Source organism: Octodon degus, unplaced genomic scaffold (assembly GCF_000260255.1).
Source record: "Octodon degus isolate 3935 unplaced genomic scaffold, OctDeg1.0 scaffold00123, whole genome shotgun sequence".
NCBI lineage: Eukaryota > Metazoa > Chordata > Mammalia > Rodentia > Octodontidae > Octodon > Octodon degus.
In genome coordinates, this window is record NW_004524699.1 from 6576559 (window position 1) to 6580494 (window position 3936).

At 58.1% G+C, this 3936-nt stretch overlaps 1 protein-coding gene across 1 annotated transcript in view; it reads right to left on the reverse strand.

Moving 5' to 3' along the window:
* The window catches only part of Phyhd1 (phytanoyl-CoA dioxygenase domain containing 1), a 12635-nt gene extending 11220 nt beyond the window's left edge, over nucleotides 1-1415 (reverse strand). The window contains exon 1 of the mRNA XM_023700254.1: nucleotides 1305-1415. Within this exon, the coding sequence (XP_023556022.1) occupies nucleotides 1305-1337 (33 nt within the window). The 5' untranslated portion in view covers nucleotides 1338-1415. The remainder of the gene's footprint in view (nucleotides 1-1304) is intronic.
* Between the last annotated feature and the right edge of the window lie 2521 nt (nucleotides 1416-3936).

Genomic DNA, 3936 nt, shown 5'->3' on the forward strand with positions numbered 1-3936 from the left:
TTTTTTTTTTTTTTTTTTTTCCTTTAATCTCCAGACAAGATCTTGCTAAACTGCCTAGCCTGAGCTCAAATTTGCTATCTTCCTGCCTCAGCCTCCCAAAGTGCTGAGAGGATTTACGATTAGGGAGGGCCAGTGGTATAGCTCAGGGGCACAGCACATAATAGTCATGCAAGGTCCTGAGTTCAACTCCCAGCACCAAAAAAGAAGAAAAGGAATAGCCAACGTGGTGGCTGAAGCGGGAGCATGGCAAGTCTGAGCCCAACCCAGGTAACTCCGAAAGATCCTATCCCAGTATTGGAAAAAAATAACTAAGGAAATAGAGGTTTGAGGGCACAGCGTGGTGGCTGAGCACTTGCCTAGCATATACAGGAACTGGGCTCAACCTCCAGCACTGCAAAGAAAGGGAAAAATTAAAAATAAAAAGATAAGGCAATGGAGGAGCCAAGCTTCCTGGATCGGCGTATTCGGGGGACTCACTCCATGAAGTGTGTTTTCTCTGTCTGGGACATACAGCTGATAACACCCCTCCGAGGGCTGGTGAGCTGGCCGGTGCTAGCACGCACGCCTCCCATGTGCGCGGCCCTTGTTTGGTACTGCAGAGCCCAAGAACACAACTGCAGAAGCCATGGAGACAGTGTACCACCGGGAGAGGCGGAAGGCTGGCTTCGTGCAGACAGCGGCAGAGGGCTCTTCTCTGACTCCCTGGCTGCCACAGGGACCGAAAGGCAGCGCTTCTCATTTTCATGTGTTAGGGGGTTTTGTTTGTTTTTTTAAAAAGATTTTGGGGATTAAACCCAGGGCCTTTGCACTGAGCTACATTCCCAACTTTTTTTTTTTTTTTTTTGAGACAGTAACTTGCTAAGTGACCCAGGCTGGGCTTGAACTTTCAATCCCCTGCCTCGCCCTTCCAGAGAGCTGGGATCAGTGTGTAACACCACATACCCAACAAGCCTTTCTCATCTGGATCTGCAATTGTCTGCGGGAGGGTGAGTTCCCCTCGGCCACTCTCCCTCCCCAGGCTTCCTGGCCAAGGCTAGTCTTAACACATTATCCTGGCTTCAGTGGTGTACACACACACACACACACACACACACCCCTCCAGTTCCCAGCCGTCCCATGTCCCACGTGTGCTGTGACCAGGACACCTGGGGCTGGGTGTGCAGAAGCGAAGGCTTGCAGCAGAGGAACCCAGAAAGGCTGGTTTCTTCTTCTGAGAAATGGCACGGTGGGTGTTGAGTTCTGGGGGCTCGTGGAGAACTCCCACATGCTAAGTGCCCCTCCCAGGCACCGTCCCAGGGCCCTACCTTCTGGAGCTGCGAGGGGCTCAGGCAGGCCATGGGGTTGTTGGGCAGTGGCAGGCTGGGGTCAGGGTGCAGTGGAGAAAGTTCTGGAGGGGAGGGGCCTGAACCCGGAAGTCTCAGGAACACTTAACCCTCCTGTGCCCGGCAGGGTCTGGCAGGACTCCACCCCCAAGCTCACCCTCCCCTCCGGTCTAACCCTATCTGTGCTCCTGGATGAGGGCCAGGACTCTGCCCTGGTGTCCCCACCTAATCCAGGATTAGCTCTCTCCAGGCTCCTTCGTGGTATTTAATGACTTCCTCTGGGTTTCTTTCTAGAAACCACTCCTGGCTGGTGGCTTACCGGATGCTCAGAAATTACTTTGCAGGGGTACCAGCAAAGACAGTGGTCTCAGTCCAGGGACCACCACCACTTGTGACTCTGACAGATGTCTGCCCTTCTCTGGGCCTCAAGGGAAGAAAACAAGGCTTAGGAAGGCCCTAAGACAAGAGGCATCCACATCCGGGTGTTGAGAAGGGGCCCGGGAGGACGGTCACAGGGTCTGGCCCTGAGTGGTTAAACTGCCTCAGGCTCTCCTGGTGCCTGCCTAACAGCCCTGGGCCCTGTGTGGACAGGGACAGGAGCTAAGGACACCTACCCCCCGGGCAGTGGACAGAGGGCTATCTGGGAGAGCAGAGCAGGGCAAGTGGGGCCTGGGCTTGGGATGAAGTGGAGGGCTCCATGCTGTCCTCGGGCCCAAGATGTTCAGCTTCGCCCTCAGTCAGGCAAGCAGGCCCACTGCAAATGCAAAACCAGCCGCTGCCTTCCCAGAAATGACACTGTGAATAGCAAAGGGACAAAGTGTCTCGAGAGCAAGCACGGGACACTGTGCGGCGCTCAAAAGCCCTGGCCCCAGGTCAAGTCTTGTTTACTGGGCCACTGCGCTGGGAACTGGGCTTTGTCCTGGCTTGTGGGGAGTGGGCAGGGGGGTGAGCCCACTGGCTCCAGGAGAGGGAACCATGACTGTCACAAGGCAGGCCGTGTTCCCAGATGGCCTGTCCTTCACTGCAGCCACCAGCAAATTCTGAGGCCCTGTGGCAGGTGGGGCCATGGACAGGGCCACCCCCACCCCCGTGTTGGGTTCATCAAGGCTGGGGCGAGGCTCTGGAGGCAGTTGGGCTTAAGGTCCAGCCTTTACTTCCCCAAGTGCATCCTGGGGCGACTCCAGGCCCCCAGTAAGCTGTCAACAAGGGGAAGACACGAAGGTGGCACAGGGCCCTGGCCCAGGACTCGCTCCAGCCTGGGTGACCCAATGCTAGTGGGTCCTTTTGGGGTGCAACGTGAAGGGCGTGGGGCTTTCACGCCTTGTGAGGTCTGTTTGCCACACTGCTGCTGTGCCCAGAGCCCACTGTGGCTTCAGGCCGAGGCCCGCTCTTTTCCTCTGTCTGGCTCTGGGAAGAGTGGGCGGCGTTTCCGTGGCTTGTTTTCTCCAGAGCTAACCAGTTCCAGACCGAGCTCTCCCACAGGGCCCCAAGGCTGGAATAGGGTGGCAGGGGCTTAGGGGGTGCTAGGAGGGAGGGAAGTAAAACAGACTGCAGGGGTAGTGAAAAGGGGGTCTGTAGGGGCTCACAGCCCAGCTGCTCAGTCTCCTTGCCCAGGAGCCAACAAAAGGCAGAAGAGGAGGGAATGGCTAAGGCCTCAAACGCCCCCAGAGGGGTCCAAGTCCCTCAGGAGGAGGGTGGGGGAGACACAGCGGGCCCTCTTGCTCATGCAGCCTTTGCTGCAGAACCTCTGTGCCAGGCCAGCACAAACTTGCTCTCACCCTTGCAGTATGCTGGGTGTGGGGCTCCCCTAAAACTGTACCACTCTCTCTTCCTGCCATTTGCATCAGCACCCCAGAAGCCCATCTGCTGGAACCTTAATTCCTTGCAGCAGGAGTGTGGGACGGAGGGTCCAGAGGGCCCGGCAGGAGGTACTCAAGTCCTCGCTCACCACTGGGCTCCGCCTTTCCCGTGGGAAGCCTGTCAGCTACAGGGGCCACCCGTGCTCACAGTGACTGCTGTACCCCGTCAGCACACCCTGCACCTGGGCCTTGCAGCCTCTGGTGGCACAAGACCATTCTTTGGCCCACCACCGAGTCTCAGGTGACCCCCAGCACTGTCCTGGCAGCTGCCCTTCCCACAGATGAGGGGCCTGAAGTCTTGAGTCAGACACATGGTGGAAGTGGGGTCTGAGAGCAGCGCTGCCCACCTCTAAGCCTCTGCCCTCCATCTTAGTGCCTGCAGCGGGCCCCAGAGGGCCCAGAAGCTAGGCTGGGGCTCCCCACCCCACGTCCAGAACCATGGGCACAGACAACCGAGGAGGGAAGGGGGATACCCAGCTGCACACGTGATTCAGCTGGGACAAGGACCTTGGGCTGCCAGCTACCATTCCGGGCCTCTCCTGCCCAAAGCTTGCAGGCACAGCGCAGTAGAGGATGTGCTGGCCATGAGGTCCCTGGCCGGGTCCAGCTCACACCAGGTCCTGCCTCAGAGGCTCCGGGTATCACAGGCCCCAGCCAGGCAGAGCCCAGGAAACGAGGAGCCAGAGCCCAGCAGGCCTCGCACAATGAAGGAAGGGGCTCCTCTGTGCATGCTGAGGGACGCAGAGACCTCCGAA